Source organism: Trichoderma atroviride, chromosome 7, assembly GCF_020647795.1.
Source record: "Trichoderma atroviride chromosome 7, complete sequence".
Lineage (NCBI taxonomy): Eukaryota > Fungi > Ascomycota > Sordariomycetes > Hypocreales > Hypocreaceae > Trichoderma > Trichoderma atroviride.
The window spans coordinates 3,366,632-3,394,566 of record NC_089406.1 but is presented as its reverse complement, the minus strand read 5'-3'; the positions used below and the strand labels follow the sequence as shown (position 1 = coordinate 3,394,566).

Here is a 27,935-nt window from a genome sequence, read left to right as displayed (position 1 = left end):
CTCTTCTCCAAACTATATAACCCATCTGATTGAGCGGGATACAAGGAGGAGCACTTCCTCACACCATTCTTCAACTGCTGATCTCAGCTGGTCAAGCGCACATCCACTAACTTGACCCTATTCTAGCCATCAAAAAAACAAAAAAGATTTGAGGTCCTCGACTCCAGTTGATCAAGACCAAATTCGGAATTTGCCATTGAGATTCAAGCTCGCCACTGGCAAGCCTTTGACGTAGTAGTACAAGCAGTTGCTAGGGGTAGATTGCCAGTTTCGCCAATTCGCCATTCATCAGACACAACGGCCGAGCTACCAAACTTGACTTTCCATCAAACTGAAAATCTCGAGGAAGATACACATGAAGCGCATCGCTCAGTCGCCATTCTTTGTTCCCGGTCGCGTGTTTAACGATATCCGGGCATTTATGACGTCTTCTTGGCAGGGCCACCACCAATGTACTTGTTCAGCTCGGTCACGTCGTGGAACTGGACGGCAATCTTCCTGACAATATCCCAGGCTTGCTTGAGCTGGGGTGGGGTTCCCTGGGCGCCAACAAAGTGGTCGGCTCGTGCGGCGACGTGAGCAAAAGAAGTCTGGACGTGGCTGCTCTGGGCATAGCGAGCTCGGAGGAATGTGGTATACAGGCCAAGCAAGATCCACGACCTACGCTGGAAAAGGATGGCTGAAAGAAAAACCCGAACCCACAAGCTGATCTCAAGGTAGGCGACAACGGTCATAGAAAAGTCGTAGTATTCCTTGACAAAGTTTCCGATCCTGTCGGCCAAGGGGCTGCTGACCTTGGGTCGGGCAGCGCCTTCGGCAGCAGGTGGCGGGGGCTGGAAGACGGGAATGATGTTGGCGCGCGTGTAGGTGGCAACGTGGAAGATGGAGTAGACCGAGTAAGGGAGTAAAGCGAGGGGATACTGGGGCATGAAGAGCCAGACAAGGGCCAGAGCTATCGAAAATTGTCAGAAATGCGATTATGAGCACCACACAGAGGCACATCACGCGACGTGTTCATATCGGTATTCGAGCTCACCTAGGTATTGAACGTTCTCATCGGCAAGCAGCCCAACAACACCGTTGGGTGCCCTGGTTCCGGTCTTTGCGCGGGCCCGCTGAGTCTTGTAGACGACAATCCCATACGTAAGAGCGGCAGCGGCAAACGACGTTCGGTAGGAGAACTGAGCCATGCCACTGTAGTAGTTCATGAACAGCCATGACAGCGCATATCGAGAGGTGGTGAGGATAAGAGTAAGGTGCCTGCAGTAGATGAAGCGTCAGCCATGCATCTCCATGTTTGTTGTCCACTTCGTTTGCCCCTTGGCTCCCGGCATCCGAGAATCTCGCCCCTATCCCACGCCCGTGGTGTTTGTCTCTCGGGTTGCTTCGGTAAAAAGTGTAGATGAGGCGAGCGGAGCTCAAGGGAGGACGGAGCAAGATGGAGCTGAAGAATTGTCATATCAAAGGGTTATTGGAGATCATACCCGACAAACCAGGCAACTGTATGACAAAGACATCGTTAGCGAGTGGTCCACATGCAAATTGTGCAGAGAAAAATGATCGAGATTGGGCAGCTACACACATTGTAGAGTCTGGGCCAGGGCCAGAAAGCGCTCCTGGAGCGTGCTATTCGAGTTTGGCGGCGGAGGAGCCATTGTGTAGTATCAACTGCTGTCGAGCAGCCAAAGACGCGCCGGCTGAGGGGTCGTGACGTTGGGCAGAAGGCGAAGATGCCGATGAGAGCTTCGAGGGCGCGGGAGCTCGGCAAAGAGCTGGTGGGCGAAGCGATGAGGGGTAGCTTCGGAAAAGACGAATTCCGGAATCAGCCAAGTAGCGATGCGTGAAAGAAGATTGGTGCGCGATCGAGAATGCCGTTGTATAGTATAGAGACAAAGGAAGCAGGCCGAGATGGAAGATGACAAGGAGAAGGGAAGAAACGGTGGTGGGAAGAAGCAGAAGCAATGGTGGTCTGGCTAGCTGGTGGCTTGGAGGAGCTGGAGCTGGAGCCTTGCTTTATCGGCTTTCTATTGGCTTCGGCGCTGGCTGCAAACCGGGTCAGAAGAGAAAAAAAATAAGTGGATGCCGTCACTTGTTTGTTTTAAATTCAGGGCATGATGAGGCCAGCTTTCAGTAGACGCTCCATCTGTCTATCTTGCTGCGTCTTTTTTCTTTTCTGTCTTCTCTTTCAAAGGCCACGAGTACAATGCGTGGCCATGTGCTCGAAGCCTCCAGGCTACTGCACTGTCTTGTGATTGAGCCTTGTTAGTCATCTTGCGGCGTGACAGCGCGTCTGATTGCCCTGCAATTTCACGCTTGCTTTATGGCTAGGACATGAAATAAAATGCATTTTCTTCTTCTTCTTTCCATCTTTCTTGCCCCTTCGTTGACGTGTTATCTATTGATGCCACGATGCAGAGAGAAAACGCTGCCACTAGTCGCCCAGCATTCCAAGATGCGCTGGCCATACGCATCCGATCGATAACGATCTGCCGACTATGATGAGCGATGACGAAAGACGGGACGCCGCCAACGAGTCTAGCTGCACGAGCTCCCAAGTTGCTTGCAAGTCTCCCGCAGGCTAATGCTGTTAGTGTGCCACGCTCAGAGGCGCTATAACGTGGCTTTGCGGAGAGGTTGTGTTTTAAGTGGGAGGTGATGCGATTGATAGTGCTAGCCATAAGTCTGGTGAGCTCGAGATGTTGTAAACCTCGGGTGGAGGGAAGTTTATAAAACGGATTAGATCGTTTGGTTGCTTAATAAGAAAATATATATACAGAGATGAAGTGATTTTAACAAGAGCATCAGATTATGTTAAGCGCTGAAGCCATCTTCTTGGTTTCATCGTACAAGTATGAAGTTTTAGACAACAAGTGACAACATTGGGCACCATCGCCACAGGTAATTTTCACCTGCAAACAGCGCCCACGACTTCTCGCCCCATTACTATCATTAAAAAATCCTCACTAAATTAATAATAGTGCAATAGCTGTAATCGACTTCCCCTCTCAGTATTGCAGATTTGTCTTGTATGCCCCAAGTTCCTCTCTTTCTAGGGTAGGGCGTGGACCAGATCGCCTTACTAAGCTATTTCGGCTCTGCCTCGCACGGAGCTTCTTCAACGCTGCTCTCGGCTCTCTTCCACATATACATCAACACAATTGCTATCAAGTACGGAGTACATAATGCCACCCATCGAATGCTGCCCGAATCCATGGCCTATGCCGTATGACTCATCATATGGCAGAGCCTTGGCCTCCAACACACCAGAGTGGCTGGCTGACGCAAAGGTCATATGGGCCTTCTGCAGCTTAACCGTCGTCAACGTCGAGACAGATGTCTAGGAACGTGTCATACTAGTGGTAGATGTCGTTCTGAGACGACCTTGATACGATGTTTTTAATCCTGAGGAAATCTCCTTTCCGGACTGCCTAGTCTACGAGCGAGAGTGCACGACCTTGATGCGAGAAGTACCTCCACCGGTAACGGCATACAATCGAATGGACTCGCAAAGATTCAACCCACACTTATATTGCTCCATGTGCTCTGATTAACTCCTCAGCCCACACAAATTTTCCGTCTCTTACGAGAACCGTTGATGTAAAGGATATATGTCGCCAGCCGGAGATCCTCTTCTTTTCTCACACAGAGATCCTCTTCTTTTCTCACACAAAATCCTCCCTTGCATATCCAATTTAGACAGCGGCAAGCCACGCTCTTTTGATGTGGCAGCTCAACGCCCTGGTTCGCCTAATGCAAAACCTGTCAAGCGAGAAAAGGGATGCAAACGATGACCATCATGCATTCCACACCTGCAGACTCGTCACATCGGGCTTGAGTCTCGAAATGACCATGATATTGCGGCGGCTTCGATACACGCATTGATATGATACTGCATGTAATCTGGGTATATTCCCGTCATTTGGGAACCGCTCGGCTATTGTATCCCGATATGCTCCACAAAGTTGCGCCAAAGGTTATTATACCGGGTTGGAAGGCATACGTCGAATTATACCTCTACACACCAGGCCAACACAACGTGAGACATCTAGCAGCCTTGCTCTGGTAGGCGATCAAAATATCCACCATCGTGTCTCCTTTGGAAGACTTTGATTGCTCTTATTTATGTGGCTTACCCCATTTAGAAGGAGAATGCCATCCCTTCTGAAAATATGATTTATGATCCAGCAATACTAACGAAGTTGCAAGATGAAGTGTGTTGCTGTGACATAGCTCATGTCTCAAAATCCTTCGTAGAATCACTTTTATTCCCCTCACTTCTTCGCAGCCGTGACTATAACTGCAGCTACAGTTATAAACTACCTATTCAAAGATTCTCGATGTATATTTCCTTCGCCTAAGCAAAGCGTACCGAAAACGACGTCCATATACACGCAATACGAAAGCATGACCACCCAAAGTCTTGAGATACGACACAAGATGGAGAGAGAACTTCTGAAAGATGAAGCTCTCAAGCAGGCAAAGATTTTGAATCTGGCCTCGCTACACGACGAGCCCCAATGGGTCGTGGCTATTTCTCTGGCTAAGCCAGCGGACGGCCTCGAGCAGGCGGATGTCTCTGCCGTAATCAAGAGAGCGCGTAAAGCGCTTCGAAAGATGAAGGATTATAACTCGAGTGGAAGCTTCCCTATTCCCAAAAGATGGACTGTTCTCAACGAGCTTCCCATCACCTCTACGGGCCAAGTCGATGAAAAAGCTCTCTATCGCCTCTTGAACACGTGGAATTCGACGGAGTCTGACCTCTCGCCAAAAGAGAAGAGAGCTCGCATAGCCGCTGAAGCTCGCGCATGCCGACACTCACCATAATTCCGAAGCTGGGATTCCTACACAAGAGACAGAGCTTGTTCTCCGAGAACTCTGGAGCCGAGTTCTAAATATTGAGCCTCAAGATATCAGCATGAAAGACAGCTTTCTGAGCCTTGGAGGAGACTCGATTATTACCATTGAGCTTGTTGCATTAGCTGAGAAGTATGGAATTGGCCTTACAGCTGCTACCATAGTTCGCAATCCTGTCCTTATGAAGATGGCTACCGTGGCTGCCTTGGATGAGATCAACCACGCGGCATACGACGTTGAACCTTTGAGCCTGTTGCCACAGGCAGAAGTTGATATAATTCTGGAGGAAATCAATGCCAAATGTGAATTGGCTAATGACGATATTATTCGGGATGCATTCCCCTGCACGGCGCTCCAGGCTGGTATCATGGCTCTGGCAGAGAAGCAGCCCGGATCGTACATGACGAGGCAGATATATGAGCTGCCAAGCCATGTTGATATTCCGCGATTTAAATCGGCATGGGAAAAGACGGTAGAACGCTGCGATAACCTGCGCACCAGACTTCTACCGGTGAATGGCCAGACGATCCAGGCAGTGATCGAGGGTACTGCCACATGGGAGGACACAGCTGACGAGACAATGGATTCCTTTGCATCCAAGGCCAAGAACATTACAATGACATATGGGTCACGCCTGTGTCGATACGCATTGGTCCGTAATGCAGATGGGAAGTCCTATTTTGTGTGGATCATCCACCACGCGATTTTTGATGGATTGAGTGCCCGCCTCACTCTTGATATACTGCATCAGCTATACTAGTGCGGCTTTTTAATGTTTACGGTCCAACAGAGACTTGTGTCATAGCACTGGCACATGAGGTACGATCAAGTGATGTCTCCGGAAAGATTTTAGGACAAGGCTTCAATAGCTCCGTTTGGATCGTTGATGCAGATGACCGCTGTCGACTTACTCCCATTGGATGTGTTGGCGAACTTGTAATCCAAGGCCATGTGTTGTCCTCTGGCTATTACAAAGACGCCGAAAAAACGAAAGCATCTTTTTCAGAATCTATTGACTGCTTGACGCCCTCAATCATGAGCGGGACCCAAAGACTTTATTTCACGGGAGACTTGGTCAAGTATATTCCTGATGGGCTCATAGAATACGTCGCAAGAAAAGATTTGCAGGTTAAGCTTCGTGGTCAACGAATTGAGCTTGGTGAAATTGAGTATCACTTGAAGCGATCGCTTCCGATTATCGATCATGTTGCTGTTGATGTTCTTCATCACAAGTCGGGTGCTACTCTGACTGCTTTTATTAGCTTTACGGACGGAAACACTGGAGACGATATCCTCTTGCCACTTGATGATTCTGTACGCTCATCATTAGTGTCAGTTGGGGCTCATTTGAAGGCTCGCCTCCCGCCTTATATGATGCCCAAGCTAATCTTGCCTCTCAAACGTATGCCATTTGTCGCTTCATTGAAAGTCGATCGCAAGTTACTCTTGAATACCGCAGCTAGCTTATCAACCGAGCAAATCGCCGGTTATTCTCCCAGAAGACAAGAAAGGGCAGAGCCAGCAACTGAAATGGAGCGCAAGTTGTGTGAGCTGTCAGAGATTGTCCTGAAGACTGGCGCTGGAGAGATTGGTCGGCATGATAGATTCCTAGAGATTGGTGGCGACTCCATCACTGCGATCCAACTGGTGAATCTAGCTCAGAAAGCTGGTATTAGCCTGACAGTAGCAGACATATTTGCGGATTCTGAGATATCGGTGCTATCAGCATTAGCCAGTGGCCAAGAGCTAAGCAAGGTCACTGATCTTGAGCGATTTGCCCTCTTATCGCCTGACAAGCTTGATGCATTATTAACAGAAGTGTCTCTTCTGTGTGGCTTAACAGACAGCAAGTTCGTTGAGGACGCTTATCCATGTACCCAGCTTCAGCAAGGCATCATGGCCTTGTCCATCAAACAGCTAGGATCTTATGTGGCGAAGAACACTTATAGAATTCCAGGTCATGTCGATATAGGCCGATTTAAGGCAGCCTGGGAGAAGACCTTGGGAATTTGCACCAACCTACGGACGAGAATTGTACTTGTCAATAATACGGCTGTCCAAGTAATTCTACAAGATTGTCATGAGTGGGATGCTACAGATGGCATTGACTTTCCCAAGTATTGTCAAACGATGAATGAGATAAAGATGGGATACGGATCCAGCCTTGTCCGATACGCCCTGGTTCAGCACGGCGGAAGTCATTATTTCTGCCTCACCATGCATCACAGCATTTTTGATGGCTGGTCAATGGGCTGCATCATGGGCATATTGGATGCTATTTACCGAGGAAATGAGCCTCCGCCTCTAGCCCAATATGCCCGTTTTGTGAAGTATACTATAGACCTCCAACATGATACTACCAGCGCATACTGGCTAGAACAACTCCATGACGCCAAACGCGCTTCATTCCCAACCAGTATCAGCGAGGCCACTGCTGTCAGTGGAGTTACGCGCTATGTTAGCAAGGAGGTAGACTTCTCTAACCTTTCTAGAACTTCGGTCACCAAAGCGTCTGTTATTAGAGCCGCGTGGGCTATTATACTTGGTCGCTATTCCGATACCGATGATGTATGCTTTGGGGCCAGTGTTTCTGGCCGCAATGCAGCTCTCATTGGCGCTGATTCTATCCCCGGAGTAATGCTAGCGACAGTGCCGGTTCGTGTTCAGCTTAATAAGAGTCAGGCAGTTTCAGAATATCTGCGCAACATTCAAGCACAGAGCACCAAGATGGTTGCACATGAGCAATTCGGCCTCCAGAGAATTTCTTCGCTAAGTGAGAATGCCAAAGAGGCTTGCAACTTCTCTAGTCTGCTTGTTATCCAACCCGCTGGATTCTTCACGGAGGGAAGTAAAAGCACGGATGCGATTTTAGTTGATGAGAGCTCCAATGAAGCAATCGAGGATAGAATCCAGAATTTCATCGACTATCCTCTCGTTGTCCAGGCTTTACTATTCGACAACGAGGTTGAGATTGTACTCATGTACAACACAGCTAGCGTGTCTAGATCTCAAGCAGTGGCGCTCTCTGAGCAGTTCAACCATGTTATTCAACAGTTACTTTCACAGGGACAACAGCTTCTGAGCGAAGTCTCTGTTGCAGGGCCATGGGATCTACAGCAGGCCATCGGGTGGAACTCTGCCGATATTAGCCCATTTGACGACTGCCTTCATAGCCTTGTCTCAAACCAAGCGAAGCGCCGACCAAACCATGAGGCGATTTACTCTACTGGTGGCTCTATGACCTACGCGAAGCTCGATCTCCTTTCTTCGCAGCTGGCCGTTGTCTTGAGAGAAAAGGGCGTTGGGCCAGATGTATTTGTGCCTATATGTCTTGAAAAATCGGTTTGGGCCATTATTGCTATGCTCGGTATACTCAAGGCTGGCGGTGCCTTTGTTCCACTGGACCCAAGTCATCCTGTCGCTCGTCGCCAAGCATTGGTCAACGCCATTGGAGCTCAAATTCTAATAGTATCTCCATCTCTTGCCAAGGAGTGTATGAACATGACCAAAAACACCATTGAGCTGTCTTCAAAGATGAATTTATCCAAGATCAAAGACACGGCAATCACGAATATGGCCACAGGGAGAAATGCGGCTTATTTAATTTTTACATCAGGCTCGACAGGGAGGCCCAAAGGAGTTGTCATCGAACACCAGGGTATATGCACATCCCTAATTGGCGAGCATAGGGCATTCAATACCAACGAGGACTCTCGTTGGTTCCAATTCGCAAATTACGTCTTCGATGCTTGCATTACAGAAATATTCGCTGCCCTGACTGCTGGTGGTACCGTCTGTGTGCCCACTGAGACAGAACGGATGCACCATACCGCAAAGTTCATGACGGATGCCCAGGTCAATATCGCTCTGTTGACGTCAACAGTCGTAAAGACAATAGCGCCTGACTCAGTCCCTTCACTCAAGACACTTATTCTTGGTGGCGAGGCTGCTTCAAAGGACATCTTACAGACATGGCACGGTCGTTTGGACTTGCGCAATGCATATGGCCCTGCCGAGGCTTGTATTTCGTCGTCTGCGCATGTTTATACATCTTTGACAGATCCTGTCACTACTATAGGTCGTGGATTTGCCCACCATTGCTGGGTTGTGGACTCTGAAAACGACCAAAAGCTTGTGCCGGTCGGCTGCGTGGGCGAGCTTTTGGTTCAAGGCCCTGCTTTGGCACGAGGATACTTTGCCGATGACGAAAAAACAAAGCATTCCTTCTTGGAAGATGTGAAATGGTTGCCTACGGAGCATACAAAGTTCCGCAGATTCTACAAAACAGGGGATTTGGTCAGGTACATTGAGGACGGAACGCTGGAATACCTCGGGAGGAAGGATACACAAATTAAGATTCGCGGCCAGCGTGTAGAGGTTGGCGAGATTGAATACCAGGTCAAAAAATTGGAGAAGAAGATTGAACATGTCGCGGTTGACATTGTGAACAAAGAGTCATTGGCGGCATTTGTTTGCTTCCGGAATGAAACAAATGGCGACGCGGTGAAGGAGAATATCGAATTCCAGGTCAAGGATAAGGATATGGAGGACTTGGTCTCTCAGCTTTGGGCAAATATGAGCCATGTTTTGCCCCAACACATGTTGCCATCATATATCATACCGGTTGCGCAAATGCCTCACAACAGTGCCGGCAAACTCGATCGCAAACTGCTCTTGCAAGCGGTTGCCCAACTTCCTACGGGTGAACTCGTGCAGTACTTATCTGGCCAACGAACAGTCTTCCGTGATTGTACCAATGATATGGAATTCTTCATTCGCTCCCAATGGGCGTGCGTGTTAAGTCTGCCCGCAGAATCTATTAGTGTAGACGACAACTTTTACCAGTTGGGTGGCGATTCCATTCGCATCGTCACTCTTGCCAAGTCTATCCTAAGAGAGTACGGTGTGAGTTTGGGTCTCTCTATTCTGAACAGCAAGCATACAACAATCAGCAGCATGGCCAAGTTCGTTGAAAGCGGTGGAGACGTTGCTTCTAATCAAGAATCAGTGACGAATCTGGTGGAGAGGATAGAGTCATTTACCAAGGACATCTCTGCTTCTCAAGTGAAGAACCTCATCAATCGGCCAATTGTAAAGCTATCCGATGAATCAACAGTCTTCCTTACGGGAGCTACGGGCTTCTTGGGAACAGAACTCCTCCGGCAGCTACTGCGCAACAGCTACATCAAATCAGTTATTGTACTTGTTCGATGCAACTCACCGCAGCATGGACTAGAACGAATCAGGGCAACAGCCCAGACAGCCAAATGGTGGCGCAAAAACGACGCAAAGAAGATTGAAGTTTGGGCTGGTGACTTGGGAAAATCACGATTGGGACTCAACGTCTCCCAATGGGAGCGGCTATCGGGAACATCTGAGACGCACAGCAACATCGACGCCATTGTGCATAACGGAGCCGTGGTCAATTGGAATGCGGATTATGACAAGTTGAAAGCGGCTAATGTCGACTCAACTGTTGAACTTCTCAACATCACGGCCGCGTCTTCTGCCTATCCCAGATTCGTTTTTGTGTCCGGTGGCCTGAAAACAGAAGACGATCAACCTGCCGTTGCTTCACAGCTTGAACAGCTAAACGGATATGTACAGACCAAATTTGTTCGCGAAAGTATCATCCAGAATGCTTTGAAGAATCTCCCTGTCAAGCAAAATCGACTTTCGATTGTCAAACCCGGCCGCATTATTGGCTCGCAGAGTAGCGGAGTTGCCAACGTGGATGATTTGATTTGGCGCGTAGTTTCAGGAGCTGCTGCCATCCACGCGTATCCAGCTGAACCTGCAGAAAACTGGATGTACATTGCGGATGTCAGCAGCGTTGCATCAACTGTGCTGAACCAAGTATTGGAAGAGGACCCCATTCACCCATTTATCCATGTGACTGGTGGTATGCCCACAACGGTGTTCTGGGAACTGGTCAACGAAGCACTGAGTGTCAAGTGCAAGCCTGTGCCTTGGGAAGAGTGGAAAGAGACTGCACTGGCCGCTATGAACGAAATAGGAGACAGACACCCTCTTTGGCCGGTTCAGCACTTTTTGGGGGCTCTCGGTGCGCCAAGATCGGCAAAAGAGTTGGCCACTGAGTCCTCGGAGCATAGGCAGTGGCACGCGGCGGTTAAGAAGAATGTGCAGTACCTGACAAGCATTGGATTTATTGCCTCGTCTGTGAGAGAGCTAGGAAACGTGAAGGATGGTGCTATCAAGCGAGTACATTAAGAAGGTGGGAGGATTGAACACCATGACATATCTGCTATTCATTTTCTTTTTCCTCGTTTTGTTATCAGCTAAATCGATTGCTGAATGTTGTGGCTTTTCGGTACTATTACCTACTCACGACCAGTGAAACTTTCTTTTTTCTTTACATCTATTACTCAACATAGTTTGTTCAATGCCGTCTAGGACGACTCAGAGCTGTAATACCTTTGTCCCTCTTTCTCACAATGCTGTATAAACAAGTTTAATTCGAGGGGCTTACGTGATCCGCTACAACAGGCGCTGCAACGCCTGGTACATCTTCCGTAGTATAGTGGTCAGTATGCAAGCTTGTCACGCTTGAGACCCGGGTTCAATTCCCGGCGGGAGAGATCCGCCAGGCCTCTAAGAGGCTGTTCTTTTTTTGATACTTTATGTGAAGTGTCCTTGATATTTCATTATTTTTGTAAGTTTAGTATTATTTATTATTCTCAGTTGGCCCGCGTGTAGCTTCTTCAAAATCATATCGAGGTATTATGACTATAAGCTACTACGTTAGACTCTTCCACTTACAGCTCACAAGCAGTTAGAAACACTCAAATATCATATTATAATTGAAAGCTTCTACTGACTCAAAAGATTAATATACCAAGGTAAAATATTTATAACGAATGTATATTATCAGACAAATCTACGTCACCACTCTTCACTCTCCATGTTGGAAATAAGGCGTTGCTGCCAGGTTCCAATCAAACAAGTTCAAGGATTATCATGTATACCTCCCACAAGTAACCACCAACCTACTTGTGTAAATAAACACATCAACGTATCCATCAACTCTAGGTACTCAGCTATCCACCTCAACAACTTCCCTACCAAATCTCAAACTATTTCCAGTTCTCTGCGTTAAACTGAACACCGCCTATCCAGACCCTCTGGACGTTTCGCGTGGTAGAAATGTTGACCGTGGGATCTCCATTGATGAGCACCAGGTCAGCTCTCGCCCCCTCTACAATCATGCCTCGGTCATGTAGGCCATAGACCCTTGCCGGCACCACCGTGGCCGCTCGCAGTGCCTCCAGCGGCGTCAGGCCGGCATCCACCAGATTCTCCAGCTCATCGTGGAGGCTGGTTCCAAAGGCAACAGAGGCCGGCACACCGGGGACCGCATTCGCGTCTGTCCCCGCCATGATCGGCACGCCCGCAGCATGAAGCCTTGCAACAGTGGCATTTGCGGACGCAAACGACGAGTTAGCGGGATGCGCCCGCTGGACGATGGCGCGCATCATGGTCAGCGTGGGACACACGGCCTTGGTGGCGCCGCGCCGGAACATGCCCAGGAGCCGGTCGTCTACGGGGACATCCAGCGGCGCGTGGTGAATCTGGTCGGCTCCGGCAATCAGGCCCTGCTCGTAAGCGGCGTAGCTGGCCGCGTGGAGGACCACTTGCTTGTCGGACTCGTGGGCCGCCCTGACCAGCGCCGTCTGCTCGTCTTGCGTGAGTCCAGGGCCAGGAGCGCTGCCGATGAGCTTGATGAAGTCGGCGCCCTGTGCTACCTGGCGAGCCACCCATGCAGGTGCCTCGCTGGCGTTGTGGACGAGCTGAAAGGCCTCGCTGGCCGGCACCAGGGCCGCGGTGCTGCTCTCTGCAGTTGTGCCCTGGAAGGAAGCCGTAATTAACTGCGTGAGCCCTGCGTGGCTACGCAACGAGGCACAGAACTCCTGGTTGAGGCAGGCGGCCAGCGCTGTTGTTGTGATGCCGTTGCTGGCCATGGAGACGAGGTTCGATATGTTGGACGGATGGGCGTGCGAGTCCATCAGGCCCGGGATCAGAGTCATTCCACCAGCATCAAAGACGTGTTCCAGAGATGGACAGACCGTGCTTGGGCGATATACTCTGCCTATACGGCCGCTGGACGTGATAATGACGGTGCTGGGGGGGCCAACTACCAATCCGTCAAAGACACGGACATTGGTTATGGCCATCTGCTCAGCAGTGCCGTTCTGCTTGCTGAGAGACCGAGCAGCGATGTTGTGGGCGATGGCAGCATCGTATAGGATTTCTCGGCTGCCAATATCGCCGTGGAGCTGGCAGGAGAGCGCGGTAGTGATGAAACACTGAAAGAGAGCAATGCCATGGATAAGTCGAGGCGTCATAATGGGCAATAGAGTCCAGACTCCGTGACACGTAAGCTTGAGATTTTGGATCAAAGACGAAGTTGTAGCATCGAAAACCAAGATCCCTTATATAGAAAATGCCACGAGATCAAGAAATGGTAGGCCTCCATGGTATACATAGTCTCGTATTAGTTACACCCTGCGGCTCCGCCGGACTGACACGCAAGAGCTGAGGTGTAGAAGCCAGGGGAACAGCCGTCCATCTCATATGTTGCCCCTGAAAATTTGATGGCAGGCCGACCGAGATGAGCGTTTCGCTTTGTCGGACGTCTGGAAGATCAGATGGAGTCTCATATTGGATTCGGATGCCGAGCGTGTAGTCTAGCATGGATTGTGATGGCAGGTCTTATACCGCGACCAGGGGATTGCAAATCCTCCCTAGACCGAGTTTGGAAGAAACCTGCGATCACGTGCAACGCCTAGCATTAACTCCTCCTTGAAAGTACCATGCCAAAATTGAAAGACATAGCCTGATTGAAACTCTTAGAAAGAGCCCTTGTGGGTGAGGGTCAAGGGCCAGCCATTAACTGACTATGACTTGACAATGTAGAGGCACTTCTGAGTCAATGACTCCTATAAAAGGTCGATAGAGACAACTCGACGTCCATGGCTTCTTCGATTGATGCTTTGTACAGTTCCTACAGCTTCACAACTCTGACTTACAACTATTACTATGAGTCTAACTACCAAAGTTGGACCCCGCGATGGCCGGTTGAAAAGCAAAGGGTGTCTAGCTTGCATTAGAATGAAGGTCAAGGTACGCCAAAGCAACCTTCACCCCCTTAACATCATCACCACTGCCAGATCGCACAATTTACACTCATTGGCCTTAGTGCGATGAAAATAAGCCCCGTTGTTTACGCTGCCAACGGGGACACAGAGCCTGTCCCGGCTATCGTGATCAACAGACGGCTGTATTTCGCTACGAAAATAGACCTGAGAGGCTTGGGGTGTGGGACACCTCCTCTCATTCCACATCTCCCGCTCCTCTTCACTCCATGTCTACCGACTGGCTGCAGGTCGCTATAGTCCACTTTTTCCACAACTTCGTTATACCCTCTGATGGGCTGTTTCCAGGTTTTATGGAGTTGCTACCACGTCTATTTGGCATGAACCCCGACTCGCCGTACTTTAATAGATCAGTGGAGGCCATATCAATGGCTACCCTGGCCAAGACAAAACATATGGATAATGAGTATATCAACATGGCTAGAACTGCGTACGGATTAGCCCTGCAAAGCCTAGGCTCTTCGCTGCAGCATGAGAAAGACTCTCCCTCTGCGGCCGTCCTTGCCACTGTGGATATTCTCTGGAAGTACGATGTACGTATGCCGAATTCCCGCTTTTCCTAGCTCCAAGGTGTACATGAATGCTGACAACAACTAAACCCCCCCTTGAACAAAGATGATTATGGGAGAAGACAACTTGACATCGAAGAGCCCCCACCGGCAAGGCCAGCTCGAGTTTCTCAAGACACGGCTCTCAAAAGAGAAGCCCAATGACAACGACGAGTGGCTCGACCGATCTGTCCGCACGGGCGTAGTTATGCAACGCATTATACTTCATCCAAACGAAAATGCTGCTGCAGCTGAATCAACCCTCCTCGTCGGTACGTCGGTGCTGGAGACGCCGTCTAGCGCCCTTCGCGATCGCCTACTTCCTTGGGCAGCATCCAGCGGCGCACAAGTTTCTGCATGTCTCCGAAACCCCCTTGATATGGGGCCACTTATGGCCTGTCTAGAATCTTTGCAGGGATTGCGACGGGCTCTACAAGAGTGGGAAGACACATTGCCTGTAGAATGGCGACCTACCGTCATCCCAAATCCCCAAATTCATACCAACAGCTCTGTTTACCTTCCAGCCTGCCTCGCCATCTTCCCCAACATAAGCGTATCTAGCACCTGGACATCTTACTATATCGCGCAGCTATCTGTCCTAAAAAGCATAGCAGCCATCAATTCACTTGACTTAGTGGCGTCGATATCCGGCCTGGACCCCTTGGATATGCAGTCGAGCCTTGTGGCTGTTGCCGACACCATCTGTAGCACTGCCCCTTATATGCTCGGGCTAGTCAACAGCAGCGGAGAAATGATTGTCGACGGAGATACGCGCTGTGCTAAAGCCCTCTTCGTCACGAGGAGCCTGTACCTGGCTGTCCAAGTCTCAGGGCTGCCGGGTCCTCAAGTGCAGTGGATGCTTGACACTTTGGAGTTCATTGGACATGAGCGAGGAGTCGGACAGGCACTGGTAGTAAAGCAAGATTTGGTTGTCCGCCGCCAATTGGGGATATTGGGGCTGAGCCACTTGTCATAAAACATGGATAGTCTGGATGGTCTGGAAGAGTTTCGCATAGACTTGAAGAAATAGATGGACTGATAGCTAACTGATGGCTGCTCAGAAAGCTTCCCAATTAGGCAATGTCCTGCGCCAGCCAAATTCTCCGCGCATTACTCCACCATGGCTGATCGATGCGTTACTAGTGGTCCTCTTTTCAATTTACTGTATCGGCAAATACAAATATCTTGGCATGGACGAATTTCTGGGGTAGCTGTTGATGAATGTATTCGAGTTTGAATAGAACCACCAAGTATGTGTAGGCAGGACTCCCAGCTCCACAGATCCTTTGACTTGTGTGTAAAGATAGTTCAGCAAAGTACTATTGGCCAGACGGCTCGGTTTGTCGATCCGGGGAACTGTGTCTCGGTAACAAATCGGCTGAACGCGGGCGGTAAGATCTCATCCGCTAGAGCCTAAAGCTCTGGCTTTGATTCAAGAGCAACTGCAGGCTCCTCAACTGCCGACTCAGTAAGCAGTGCCTCCAGCTTAAAGGCCTGGTAGCCTTACAAGTGGCTGGTTTGAGTGGCTTGCCTTGGTTCAACGGCCAAGAGCTCCAAGAAACAGGTCTGGCGAGTTAGAATCGACCATATGCTCACTGATGACGGTTAGCTTCAGCCACACTACACCGCGAGCTTCGGATAATCCATTGGCGAGGAGAAAGACCAATTATGTAAATCCCTCTAGTACAAGCAGAGACTGTTGTCGACTGCGCCATTAGTGGCTTGTTCCAGGCCTAAACAGAACGGCGCCTCAGACTGTTCGCTACCATCCAGACGGTAATGAGGCTAAATACCTGCGGCGTACTGTCGACATGCCAATTCGGCAAGACTACTCGTACGGAAGCGTATCTGCAACTTCAGCTCTTCAGCTTCAGACTTGGCAACCCAGTGTGGTAATAGAGTTCCGCCTAGAGATGGTTGCCACACTCGTACCAATGCGGCGGCTTCGGACTTCAACCATGAAGACTGGTTTCGATATAATGAGCAAACCGCCAGGGGCCGCATCTGCGGTCAGTCAGTTGTCATCATTTCCGATATTTCGAACAATTGCAATCCATCAAAAACCATGATGGAGAGTAACAGAAACAAAGCCACGATCACCGGCAGCTCTCCATGAATCCTCTCACGATTAGCCTGAGCAGCGTCCAGCTTGCTGTTTTATGATGACGTCTCTCATACCAACCCGCTCCTTCGGTGCTGGCGACCAAGGAATCAGCCAGACCGATTTGACCATCATCATTGTCTTCTTGTCGTTGGCGCTGTACAACGTCCTCGAATTATTCTGTATAATATGGGGCACTTTTAAGCGATATGCCGGACTATACTTTTGGTCATTCTTAATTGCGACGCTGGGCATCGCTTTATCCTGCATAGGATTCTGCATCAAATTCTTCGGACCCAACTCGCTGGGATATCTATCATGCACTCTTAGCTTGATGGGATGGGTATTCATGGTGACCGGACAATCGTTCGTCCTTTGGTCTCGTCTACACTTGGTGCTAAGGAACAAAAGACGGTTGAAAATAATCATGTGGATCATCATTTTCAATGCCGTGGTATGTCATGGCATGGTTATCCCTCTGGTCTACGGGTCATTCTCAAATAATCCGGAAATATTTGAAACACCGTATCAAGTTACGGAAAGGATTGAGATCATAGTCTTTTTTCTGCAAGAGACCATGCTATCCGGCATCTACATTTACGAAACCGCAAAGCTACTGCGATCTGGAAACGCTCTTGGAAAGAGGCGGTCGATACGTCGCGTCTTGAAGAACCTTATCCTCGTCAATATCCTCGTCATCATTCTCGATACCACAATCCTCGTTCTCGAATTCGCAAACCTCTACAACTTCCAGATATCGTATAAGCCATTCGCGTACAGCGTCAAATTGAAACTCGAATTCACCGTCCTCAATCGCCTCGTTGAGCTGACAGCCGGAGGACGAGACGCGCATGCCAATGTGCACGGCGAATCTTCCAGCGGATCGTCTGGTGGCCGTAATAATAGCAATGCTTCTGATATCATGGACAATTTCAACAGCAACAAGTCTATTTGCGGCGGCTCGTATCACGCGTATGCCAGAGGTGGATGCAGCGACAATTCGCCACAGCCGACACCATCAGAGGTGGAGAATGGAAATGTAGTTATGATGACGACTGCTATTACTGTCCGTCGAGAGAAGGTCCACGATGCCGACATACGATCGAAGACATCGAGTGAAGAGAAATCGTCTGGCGATTCAACAAGTCGGACCTCAAACGATGCGGCTGAGAATAGCACAGAGAGGTCATCATCTCAATCTGACTTGACAAAGGTTAATAGCATATAGACAAAATAGCTTCTTTCTTGCAGTAGATTAATGTACATATAATGATGATTTGGCTCCAAATGATGACGAGGTGTAGACCTTATTTAATCCATTAGTATTACAATGCAAAGGCAGTGATACATTTCCCGTTCTATATCAATTGTCTGCTCGAAGCTTTCTGTGAAAGATTTGATTAACAAGTACCCTCGCGCTTCATACTATGGGCTTGTTATAGCAGCTATGGTAAGACAGCAATGAGAATATCTATAGTACGAGACTGTTGAATATTCAGATAGTCCTAGCCTTTTCTGCTTTTATTGGTAAATCTTTTTTCTACTATTCGACATGTTGCGTATCTTTAATGCATGCACATCCTTAATGCATGCACATCTTACATACACTCAGAATTCTAATACTAGAAGGCCTAATTGGTGCTTTCGTGTCACCAGGACTAACAGGCCTTCTTCGACTTGGAACAAATCGAGTCTAGCATTTATGCAGTTTCTATTACTATAATAGTATTCCTCCTATCAGTCGTCATTTTAAAATCCTGCTAGCTGGAGGCGTTACAACACAAGAGTGCAACGTCAGCCAGCCACAAACACCAAAGTGATGCACTGATAACCCAAAACGGATGGTATGCCGGGCCGCACAAAGATCTGGTATATTTAGTACTACTGAAACGCAAATATTTCATCAAACAGATCTCAGATTAGTATCGAGCTTATACACGATGAATATCCTAAACCAATTTGTCAATTTTCCTAATTTTAAGATTTCGAGGATATTTTCTTTCTACAAGTTCATAGAGAAAGAATTTCAGAAGGTGAACGAAGTAGCGTGTCAAAGCGAAAAATCAGGCTCGACAAGGCTGGGGATCCTTCACGACTGATGACAAGCATCAAAATAAGAAGGCGGGGGCGGCAGGGGCTGTGTTACAGATAGAGTATAGTGTATAACTATTGATATGTCGAAATTCATATCTTGCAGCCTGAATAACTCCCACGTTTCCCCCCATCTTAAGGAGCATTACGTACGCGATGTATGTAACTTCGTCTTCATACAGGAGACTCGTTCATTGTCTTATCTTGTTCACCGTCATTACGATGGAATTTTAGGCAAGTACCAATCTTGAAAACTATGTTCTCAATGATCTTGTGGAATAAGACGATACGATAAGAGAATGTCGGTTCAGCTGTTCATGCAGCCTTGCATGTTTCGGTTGGGGTAATGTGGGATAACCCCGACGTTACATTCCTTATCGTAAAGAGCCTGTGTAGTTACCATTCAAAAAGTTCCAAGACAAGACAGCAATCCGGAGAATGCGGGGTGAGGACCTCCTTCAGTCATCTTATAAGTCGGGTCGGCGGCGAGAGAATTATATGCTCTCCTCCTTCATCGTCTACACCACCACTACCGACCTTACTACCGTCTCTATCATCATTATGTTTGCCACATTTGCCGTTGGCGTTTTTGCTTTAGTCGGGTGTATCATCTATCATCAATTCTTTCGAAAGAAAGATGCCCTGCTGAGTCTTCCTCCAGGGCCAAGGGCTCTACCAATTATTGGCAATCTCTTGGATCTTCCGCCCGCTGGGACGCCCGAGTTTCAGCATTGGCTCCCATTCAAAGATGTATACGGCCCTCTTAGCTCTGTAACAGTTTTGGGCCAAACAATGGTCATCATTCAGGATAAGCAAGCAGCACATGAAATTATGAACGAAATGTCTCTCAAGACTTCCAGCCGGCCAAGGACAGTTTTTGCTTACGAGCTGTGCGGTCTTGACGATTTCACATCTGGTAAACCATATGATGCAACCTTTCGGCTGCATAGAAAAGTCATGCACCAACAGGCAGGCACTAGACTGCTTGCGGGGAGGTTCAACGACATCCAAGATACAGAGTCGCGCCATCTTTTACAGCGCATCCTGGATGATCCTGAGAATCTTGTTAAGCATTTTAGGACGTGAGTTTAATCATTAGTCTTTTGAGTCAGATATTGGGCAGCCAAATAGTTAACCGGTCTGACAGCTTGGCGGGCGCCATTGTCTTAAAAATCGTGTATGGTTATTCGATCGATCCGCATGCGACTGATCCTTTGGTGGCATTGATCGAGAAGATGATGGACAACTTTTCAATAGCTATGACTCCGATGAGATACTTGGTTGATATCTTTCCCGTCCTTCAGCATCTGCCGAATGGATTTCCAGGAACAGCATTCAAAAACGAAGCCCAGAAAATGAAGAAGCTCAACTTTGACACAGCTCATATTCCCTATACATTCGTTGAACAGCAAATGGCAAACGGCTCCTGCCGTTCTTCATTCGTGTCAAACCTGATTGAACGATACAGCAGTGACAAATCAAATGACGCAAAGCTAGACCATGACACTGAAGATGCTATCAAGTGGGCGGCGGGAATCATGTACGGTGGAGGTGCAGATACCACTGTGTCAGCTCTGACCGCTTTTACATTAGCCATGCTCTTGTTTCCAGAAGTCCAGAAGAAGGCACAGGAGGAAATCGACAACGTGATTGGCGCAAATCCCAGTCGACTTCCTCGGTTCGGAGATGAGGTACGGTTGCCTTACGTCTCAGCCGTTGCCAAGGAATTGATGAGATGGTATTCTGTTGTGCCAATGACTACGCCTCACATGTCCGATGAAGAGATTACCTACGGCGGCTGTCGGATCCCAAAAGGGTCAATCTTGATCGTCTCATCATGGTGGTTGAACCATAACCCGCAAACATACTCGGATCCATATCGTTTCTCTCCAGAGAGATTCCTAGAGCCACGGAATGAGCCCGAGCCAAGCGGACCATTTGGCTGGGGCCGCAGAATATGTCCTGGAAGATACATTTCAAATGATACTATCTTTATAACCGTTGCGCGGGTGTTAGCCACCTTCAATATCACCAAGGCAACCGACAAAAACGGAGCTTTCATGGAGCCTAAATTAGAATATTCGCCGGGGTTAATTTCTCACCCGGCGAGTTTTCCATATGCTATTACTGTGAGGAGCCAGAAACACGAGGAACTAATTCGTTCTGCCGAAGTGGATCATCCGTGGGAAAAGAGCGACGCTGATTTTCTTGTATTTGGTGGCGACGAACAGCCTACAGATCAAAACTTGAAATTTCCATAATAGCCACATGTGATTATTTTCAGTATGTCGCCAATGGCAGAGGACAAAGAGTAACAGAAAACGGCAGTTTGGCAAATTTGATCAGCATGTTAGTCCAGTGTACTTGAATATTCAAAGTGTTCATTTTGCTTCATCGTCTCGGAAATCTTTACAATACCATTTGCATGTTCAGCTTAAAAGTTTCGCACCGGTTTCTCAGACTGAGGCTGTCCAGGTAAGACGTGGAGGGATTACTCAACAATTGAAAGGCTTCGGCGTGCCTACAAAACTTCTCCAGCCTACCAATCCAAAAAAAAAAAAAAAAAAAAATTCCCTTTTTCTAGATCATGAATTTAGTCCATGAAGAATTAATTGATAATAAGCCTTCACTGAGACGCGTAGTATCACGCCTTCAGCTCATACGGGGTTTGGACTGAAGAAGAGCATAAGGCTGGCTGGGGAGAGAATGCAGTGTACAGCGATGTTACAGCGATGCTTTGTAATAAGTGTGCTAGCAGCTGATGGCTTATCTCCACAACTTCAACGGATTTAAGAACGCGCTTCTTCCCACCTGCAGCTTGCCTTATTGTGCAGACAAAGACCTTTCAGCTTCGATACATTTAAAAGTAGCTGTTCACTATGGACGAGTCTACAACAAGCGCCACCAGCAAGACATCACCTACTTTTTTCGAAGTCTGTATTATTTGCCATAAGCCTTTCACAAAAGGTAGCAGTTGATCATTTAACGTCTTGCCTCTTACACCACCCTGAAATACTGGCTAAGATTATGTTGCAGAATATTCATTCAACCGCCATGTCTCTTATTGTCGCCGTGCCAAAACAAAGCGCAAAAATCGGCCGAGATCATGTCGCCGCTGCTATGTATCAAAGACTAAATGCAGTCTCTCACGGCCTCAATGTAGTCGATGCCAGGCTCAAGGATTCGAATGCATCTATGAAGGATCCGTTCAGCAGCCGCTAATGGAAAACCCATCTATTTTACAACAGCAGAAGCCAGGTTTGACTGCTAATTCGTCGCAGACTGAATCTTTTGTACCGGACACACTATCCTCAGACTACACGACGCATGCATATAATACATCTTCCAGTTCGTCAGATGTGCATCAATCCAGCGATGAGCGGGGCGCAAACGATTCGAATACCGAAAAGACTCCGGTTTCTAATAGTACTAATTCATGGCAGACAGCTCTAGATTTCCAGTGCTCTTCTTTAGATGAGGATGATGGGGCTCAAACTGGGGCTTCGACAGAATTATTGCATACATATCAAGTGTTTACTACATCAAAATTTGCGGCGGGTCTTCTTTCGCAGGCTATATCTGCCTTTCCACAGATGATGTTGCGCCGACAGACATTTCCACCCTTCATACACGCTCATTGGCATTTGCCATCATTGCCCGAGACCTTGGCCAATTGCATGAGCATAGCACAGCTTTTCGCTACTCGGACAACTGAGACAAGACCGTTCCTTTGGCGGACAATTGGGATTGAAGTTAAGCGCCTGCAAGATGAAGTACGCCCTTACAAAAGGTTTACCACAGTTTTGGGGATTTAGACTAATATTGTAAAGGTGGAATTTGCCACGCTGCTTGATCTCCAAAATGCGCTGCAATCCGTAATACTCTTTGTCATCATGGCAATTGTCGACCAAGATTCCGGCACATTATCTTTAGCGCCGAATTTTTTCCTAATGTTCAAAGTACGCGTGAGTTGAAAATGACTTCTAGGCTCTGGACTAATTTCTACAGGTGCTGTGTAACCGATCTCGCGATATTCTTGGAGGCAGCTGTTTTACATATCCAGGAGAGGCTTTGCCGACTACAAGTTGGGAAGACTGGATCTATGCTGAAACCCGACGCAGGTATGTCCATAAGAGCATTTGCATCAGCCACGGATACTAACATGCTTAAGAATTATTTGCGTCTGGTTTTTAATAAGCCGGATCCTTTCTGTACGCGCAGGCGGCAGCCCCATGCCTCAGTATCCGATGAATTTACTGCCTGTGGTTTCTAGTAAAACAGTCTGGGAAGCCCGCAGTACTACAGAGTGGCAAACTGAAAAGGCATTATACGACGCAAGCGATCCCATGACCTCGTTTGAGGAGCTTGTCAACGCAAAGAGGCGGTCGAATCAGCCATATTATCGACGGAAATTGGAAACATGGGACGCGGGCGCGGACAAGATGGGTACATTGCTGAACATTGCGGCGGAGTTGATGTAGGCTGTACGTCCTAGACAGCAAATAGCTAACCCTAATTTTTAATAGTACATTTGCATAGGTACTTATTCAGATGTTGAGCTTGCCTGGACCAGCTCGCGGTAAATAATACTGGACATATATCCCTTAAAGTTCAAACTAAAACGGCACTCTTCCGTAGGAAACCTCTACACAATTAGCTTTCAAGGTGATGACAGTCCAATATATACTATTCATCTATATTCTTGTGAGATGTGTTCAAGGATATACGGGAATGTACGTGGATAATTACGAATGAATAGAGTGAGATTTTTCTATAACTGCATGTGTGTAACCTTCAATGCTTGCTATTTTTAACTCTGACTATCTATGCATTTGACATGTAAAATAGCTTGAGGTTGATAAATGTTCCGCTGCCTACCCATACCAATGGAGCGGAACTTCCCCAAGAGTAAACCGTTTACTTCCGACCAATAAGCTCCAGATATTGTCCAGCAGCACTGACTACTTGCTCTTCAAAAGATTTGAATGTAATCCCAAACGCCTTTTCAGCCTTGGTTCCGTCAACTCGAACTTTGAGAGTCTTCGGACGCTCTGTTGTATCGACCTTGAAAATGCCCTCGGCACATTCCTTCGGGTAATGCTTCTTGATGATATCAAAAGATTGTGCCCATTCCATATTTTCAAGCGAGTGTGAGTTTGACAAGTAGTCTTCGTTACCAGGAATAGCTGGATCAAGAGCTCGGACATGCATCAGTGCCACATCGTCGACATGGACTGGGTTACACGCGGTTGGTCTCAGTTGCGGATGGCCTACCAGCGGGCCTAAAAGCATTCCGTTGGAACCTTTAAAGAGCTCCTCTACCTTTGTGGCGGAGTCATCACGGCCAAGTACAAACACTGGCTCGATAGTAATAAGATCGAATGATGGCTTATGCTTGGCCATCCACTCTTTAGTAGCTTCAAAGGCTAAAGCCTTCGAAGCAGCGTATGCCGTAATCCAGTTGGGGTACGGTCCAACAGTGACAGCGCTGCGGTGAGTCTCTGTAATACCATAACATACCTATTAGCAACATTCTCCATGCACGGGATAACACATACCATCAACAATGGCATTTGTGCCAGCGACAGCAAAGCCGGCAATCGAAAGATAGGACCCGGTGATGACAACTCTTTGGATGCTTTCAAACTTGGCTGCTGACTCTAGCATGCCTATGCTCCCTTTAATTGCTGGTTGAATATAGCTGGATTCAAACTCGCTTTCGAGGAGATCAGGTGTGGCAAAAGGCGATGCCACATGCACAACGTATTTCACTCCCTTGACAGCATCATCATAAGCGCCCGATAGGGTAATATCGGGAACAGTAATAAACTCAATCTGAGATTCATAAGGGGCAATAGGTTTGAAAGCTTTAATCTTCGCAGAGCCTGTATCGTTCCTAACTGCAACACGGACTTTGTAACCCGCTTCCAAGAGCAAGACTAAAGTTCGGAGACCAATAAAGCCCGTGGCTCCAGTAAGCTGTCACTTGATGAGTGAATGTTCTGATCGTTAAAAAACACCAAGAGATCAAGTTATGATCCAATGAACGGAAGACAGTTGAAGAAGAAGGTGAAACACTCACAAGGACAAGATCGTTGGCCATGATTGTTGTAGAGTAAATAGCGAGGTCTGTTCTCGTTTAAACTGTGTATATTCTCTGGATTATGACTTGACGAAGCAGTCTCTTTATAGCTAATGAATCTGCCAACACAATAACCGTTTAGTAATTCTGCTCATTGCCAGAGTATTTTATAATATCTAAACACTACAGTGCATTATGGATCATTACAAGGATGGTTGAGGTAATCTCGGCGGAGTTACAAGCAAACTTTGCCGAATCCCCGACGTAGAAACTAAAATTCCTCTCTATGAAGACTCACGATATTACTTATTTGCTTCATCTTAATTACCTAGATTCGTTGCGGTATTCGGTCAAGAAGGCCGACTGTCATAATCGACTAGTACGGCCGACCAATTCAGCCGACCACAGGGGCCGACCAAAGTAGCCGGCCAGCAAGCCGATCAATGTGGCCGGCTTATAGTTTCAAAAAATTCACATGACTTTATTATACTTGAGAAAATAATGGACGTAGATGAGCGAAATTTGAATAATTGATTACTTGCCTAAAGAAATCAACCTTTAGCAGAAATCTAAGATGCTAAGCATCCGTTACCTATGCTAACAAAGACATCATTCATCACCTATTGTCATTAGAAGGTAGCATCGGGAAGTTTTCAGATTCAATAAAGCTACAGTGTACCATGATTACGCAATGAGTAATAAGCAATTTGTCTTAGAGCAGCTTTAATGCGAGTTGTCGCAGTTAACCTTGATGCTATGTTTTCACCTTAACGCCGATGGCGATAGGACTGAAAACTCCGATCCCCTTATTACCGATCCACAACAGATGGAAGTAGTTAAAAAGCTGAATCTTTCTTTCCATGGCAGTTAGAATTTTTACTTTCAAATTGTGCCATAATTCGTTTCGATCACATGTAGAATGACGCATGTAACAAGAGTGATGTGACTGTAGTTTGAAGTCAACGGCTGAAAATTCCATCCACGTCAAGACTATCCTTGCACCTTGAGGCTTTACTCGCGTCATAAGTCATTATTTATACTTGACTAATCAGCCAAGAAATCTCTATCGCACGACAAAACGTTCATATTTTTGGGTAAAATTTTTAGAAAGCATCAAGACGAGGGTTGTTTGTGAGCAATATTCCCACAAAGTAAAAGGATGTTACAACAGTGTTATCAGGATATCCTTGGTGGCTGCTCCTCTTCCGGTTATCAGTTGCGTAAATGTTACATGTTCCCAATGAGAACTCACAGACGTGATTTCGCCTGGGCAAGGCGTTCTTCTACTTTCTCTTCTACTCTAGCTGCTAGTTCGCTGTGAACCTTCTTCAAGACTTGGAATACCTGGTCTCTCGTTTCCATTTCAACGCCTGCAATATCGCGACCAAGACTTCTCACCATCCTTTCTTGCCAACCTTCATACTGCGGGTCGTCCAAGTGCGTCCAAAAGGTGTGAGCAAATCTAAGATCCAGCTCCTCCTTCCTCTCATTTGGCTCTGAAGCAATTTCAGCCAGCCATTTTTTGTGTTCAGGCGTGGACGAGCTTTCAAAGTGGCGGAACTGCATTGTGTCCTTGCGAGTTACGAAACCTGGGTGAGAGCCATAGTTCCCTAAGACAGAAGCTGCTCCATCTCGGAGTAGTGGATTAAATGCATGCTTTGGCTGATTGACTGGAATCTGCTGGTAATTGACGCCAAGTCTATAGCGCTGTGCGTCTGCATATGCAAAAAATCGGGCTTGCAACATGGGATCCTCTGAAGGTTCGATTCCCGGAACCAAGTGAGACGGAGAGAATGCGGCTTGCTCAATTTGAGCAAAATGATTTTCAGGGTTTCGGTTCAACGTGAGTTTTCCGACCACCCTGGCGCCAACTGTCCCTAGATCTGCAGGGTATGTCCCCATATCCCAGTGTTTGGTCATGTCTAGGATGTTATACCCAAATTTTCGGACATCTGCTGGATCAATGACCTGCACTTTGGCTGTATATGTTGGGTATTCGCCGCGTTCAATAGCATCATATAGATCTCGAGCGGCGTGATCAGGGTCGTTGCCAGTCATGTGCGGAATATCTTCATCCGAGTGATTTTTGTAGCCTAGATCGGCCTCCAAGTACATGTGAACATATTTGAAAGATCCATCTGGCATCACCCATTTGTGGGCATGTCCCATATATCCGTTCATATGGCGGTACGAAGAAAAGGTGCCGTAATCGCTGTACAACCACATGACCATGTGAAGTGATTCTGGATTTTGGATGACCCAGCTCCAGAATCTTGTTGGGTCTCTCAGGTTGGAGCGAGGATCTCTTTTTTGGGCGTGGATCATGCCAGGGAATTTGATGGGATCTCGGATGAAAAAAAAAGGTACATCGTTCCATACCCAGTCCCAGTTACCCTCTTTGGTATAGCACTTGACAGCAAATCCACGAGCATCACGAACAGAATCGGCAGAGCCACGCTCGCCGCCAGTGGTGGAAAAGCGAACAAGACATTGCGTCTTCTTCCCAATACCATTTAGCATTTCAATACTACAAATGTCTGAGATATCATGCGTAACCTGTTAAGTCACCAAATTAGCGTGAACCAAGGCAACGTGGATAATTATACAATTATACCTCGAACTCTCCGAATGCGCCAGCTCCTTTGGCGTGAACAACTCGTTCCGGTATTCTCTCTCGGTTCAGATGTGACAAGAGATCGATAAGTTGGAAATCTCTCAGAAGTAGCATATTAGATGCCATAGGAGAAGATTCAGGGCTTTTTGCTGGGCACCCATTTGATGTTGTAAACATTTTTGGCTTTTCCCGAGGGTCATTGTCACTTGTGCCCCCTTTGGGCACATTATCGCTATGAACCATTGCTGAATGAAGGGGATTTCTGCTGATAGTAGTGGCTCCAACACGACCAAGGCTTCAATTGTAGAGTGAATGTACACTTTAAACTTAATCAGTAGATTCGGAGAGAACATATCTATGTAATAGAAGGAGATGTGCTCTGTAGAAGCCCCAGCTGTAAGTCGGCCGATGTGAGACACGGGTCGGTCCTAACTAGATCCGTAAGAGTAGCATGCGGGACGGTCCATCTTCC

At 47.5% G+C, this 27,935-nt stretch overlaps 11 protein-coding genes and 1 non-coding gene across 12 annotated transcripts; 8 read left to right on the top strand and 4 right to left on the bottom strand.

Annotated features, from left to right (window-relative positions):
- Positions 1-419: 419 nt before the first annotated feature.
- Positions 420-1,655, bottom strand: TrAtP1_013118 (uncharacterized protein; the record flags this gene model as incomplete). Its single annotated transcript, XM_014088749.2, has 4 exons — positions 420-952; positions 1,037-1,260; positions 1,485-1,500; positions 1,583-1,655. The coding sequence occupies 4 exons, from the start codon at positions 1,653-1,655 to the stop codon at positions 420-422; spliced, it is 846 nt and encodes a 281-aa protein (XP_013944224.1).
- A 2,782-nt stretch (positions 1,656-4,437) lies between these two features.
- Positions 4,438-4,824, top strand: TrAtP1_013117 (uncharacterized protein; the record flags this gene model as incomplete). Its single annotated transcript, XM_014088748.1, has 1 exon — positions 4,438-4,824. One exon carries the CDS (start codon positions 4,438-4,440, stop codon positions 4,822-4,824), a length of 387 nt encoding a protein of 128 aa, XP_013944223.1.
- A 91-nt stretch (positions 4,825-4,915) lies between these two features.
- Positions 4,916-5,614, top strand: TrAtP1_013116 (putative secondary metabolism biosynthetic enzyme; the record flags this gene model as incomplete). Its single annotated transcript, XM_014088286.2, has 1 exon — positions 4,916-5,614. The coding sequence occupies one exon, from the start codon at positions 4,916-4,918 to the stop codon at positions 5,612-5,614; it is 699 nt and encodes a 232-aa protein (XP_013943761.2).
- A 275-nt stretch (positions 5,615-5,889) lies between these two features.
- Positions 5,890-11,085, top strand: TrAtP1_013115 (NRPS; the record flags this gene model as incomplete). Its single annotated transcript, XM_014088238.2, has 1 exon — positions 5,890-11,085. The coding sequence occupies one exon, from the start codon at positions 5,890-5,892 to the stop codon at positions 11,083-11,085; it is 5,196 nt and encodes a 1,731-aa protein (XP_013943713.2).
- A 296-nt stretch (positions 11,086-11,381) lies between these two features.
- Positions 11,382-11,453, top strand: TrAtP1_013114. Its single transcript has one exon. It is a non-coding gene; the product is annotated as a tRNA-Asp (tRNA).
- Positions 11,454-11,681: 228 nt separating this feature from the next.
- TrAtP1_013113 (uncharacterized protein) lies at positions 11,682-13,559 on the bottom strand. Its single transcript, XM_014088268.2, has one exon. It carries the CDS (start codon positions 13,215-13,217, stop codon positions 11,949-11,951), a length of 1,269 nt encoding a protein of 422 aa, XP_013943743.2. The 5' UTR covers positions 13,218-13,559; the 3' UTR covers positions 11,682-11,948.
- Positions 13,560-13,706: 147 nt separating this feature from the next.
- TrAtP1_013112 (uncharacterized protein) lies at positions 13,707-15,837 on the top strand. The gene is made up of 3 exons (XM_014088747.2): positions 13,707-13,995; positions 14,072-14,560; positions 14,643-15,837. The coding sequence occupies exons 1-3, from the start codon at positions 13,912-13,914 to the stop codon at positions 15,549-15,551; spliced, it is 1,482 nt and encodes a 493-aa protein (XP_013944222.2). The 5' UTR covers positions 13,707-13,911; the 3' UTR covers positions 15,552-15,837.
- Positions 15,838-16,734: 897 nt separating this feature from the next.
- TrAtP1_013111 (uncharacterized protein) lies at positions 16,735-17,904 on the top strand (the record flags this gene model as incomplete). The annotated part of the gene is made up of 1 exon (XM_014088746.2): positions 16,735-17,904. One exon carries the CDS (start codon positions 16,735-16,737, stop codon positions 17,902-17,904), a length of 1,170 nt encoding a protein of 389 aa, XP_013944221.2.
- Positions 17,905-19,205: 1,301 nt separating this feature from the next.
- Positions 19,206-21,028, top strand: TrAtP1_013110 (uncharacterized protein; the record flags this gene model as incomplete). Its single annotated transcript, XM_014088745.2, has 2 exons — positions 19,206-19,849; positions 19,915-21,028. The coding sequence occupies 2 exons, from the start codon at positions 19,206-19,208 to the stop codon at positions 21,026-21,028; spliced, it is 1,758 nt and encodes a 585-aa protein (XP_013944220.2).
- A 556-nt stretch (positions 21,029-21,584) lies between these two features.
- On the top strand, positions 21,585-23,371 carry TrAtP1_013109 (uncharacterized protein). Its single transcript, XM_014088744.2, has 5 exons — positions 21,585-21,734; positions 21,804-22,540; positions 22,598-22,726; positions 22,776-22,888; positions 22,939-23,371. The coding sequence occupies exons 1-5, from the start codon at positions 21,647-21,649 to the stop codon at positions 23,246-23,248; spliced, it is 1,377 nt and encodes a 458-aa protein (XP_013944219.2). The 5' UTR covers positions 21,585-21,646; the 3' UTR covers positions 23,249-23,371.
- Positions 23,372-23,684: 313 nt separating this feature from the next.
- TrAtP1_013108 (uncharacterized protein) lies at positions 23,685-24,870 on the bottom strand (the record flags this gene model as incomplete). The annotated part of the gene is made up of 3 exons (XM_014088743.2): positions 23,685-24,268; positions 24,326-24,746; positions 24,850-24,870. The coding sequence occupies 3 exons, from the start codon at positions 24,868-24,870 to the stop codon at positions 23,685-23,687; spliced, it is 1,026 nt and encodes a 341-aa protein (XP_013944218.2).
- Positions 24,871-25,918: 1,048 nt separating this feature from the next.
- Positions 25,919-27,815, bottom strand: TrAtP1_013107 (uncharacterized protein). The gene is made up of 2 exons (XM_014088742.2): positions 27,464-27,815; positions 25,919-27,405 (listed from the first exon to the last, which is right to left on the bottom strand). Exons 1-2 carry the CDS (start codon positions 27,704-27,706, stop codon positions 26,098-26,100), a joined length of 1,551 nt encoding a protein of 516 aa, XP_013944217.2. The 5' UTR covers positions 27,707-27,815; the 3' UTR covers positions 25,919-26,097.
- Positions 27,816-27,935: the final 120 nt, after the last annotated feature.